The sequence below is a fragment of the Dipodomys ordii genome, unplaced genomic scaffold (genome assembly GCF_000151885.1).
Source record: "Dipodomys ordii isolate 6190 unplaced genomic scaffold, Dord_2.0 Scaffold2, whole genome shotgun sequence".
Classification (NCBI taxonomy): Eukaryota; Metazoa; Chordata; class Mammalia; order Rodentia; family Heteromyidae; genus Dipodomys; species Dipodomys ordii.
The window spans coordinates 4,008,478-4,008,824 of NW_012267218.1; the positions used below are offsets into that span (position 1 = coordinate 4,008,478).

Sequence of the window (347 nt, forward strand, 5' to 3'; positions counted from 1 at the left end):
AAGTGGGCGAGCGCGGGCGGACCGGTCTCCACTGAGCCGCCGCCCCCTGACCCCGGCTACCCCGGCTCTGCACCAGGAGGCGGCGGCCAGGCTGAGCGCCCGGGCTGCCCGCCGGGGACCCCGACGGTAACCTGCGGGCCGGGGTCCGGAGGAGGAAGGAGGAAGGTGGCCTCGCGGGGTCCGGCCATGGCGCTCGACTTCCTGGCTGGATGCGCTGGGGGTAAGGAGGCGCGGGGCCCGGGATGCGGGGCGAGCCCCGCCGAGGTCTGCGGGCGGAGTTCGGGGACTCCCGTACTCGGGTCCCGGCGGGCTCGTGGGCGCCGGTGGACGCCTGCGGGCCGGGGGGG

The 347-nt window shown here is 78.4% G+C and overlaps 1 protein-coding gene across 3 annotated transcripts in view; it reads left to right on the forward strand.

Annotated features, from left to right (window-relative positions):
* Window positions 1-16: 16 nt before the first annotated feature.
* Window positions 17-347, forward strand: part of Slc25a29 (solute carrier family 25 (mitochondrial carnitine/acylcarnitine carrier), member 29) — a 12,976-nt gene continuing 12,645 nt past the window's right edge. For 2 of the 3 annotated variants that reach the window (XM_013014448.1, XM_013014456.1), the window contains exon 1: window positions 17-220. In XM_013014448.1, the coding sequence (XP_012869902.1) occupies window positions 187-220 (34 nt within the window). In that variant the 5' untranslated portion in view covers window positions 17-186. The remainder of the gene's footprint in view (window positions 221-347) is intronic. The other variant, XM_013014466.1, reaches the window with a different exon arrangement.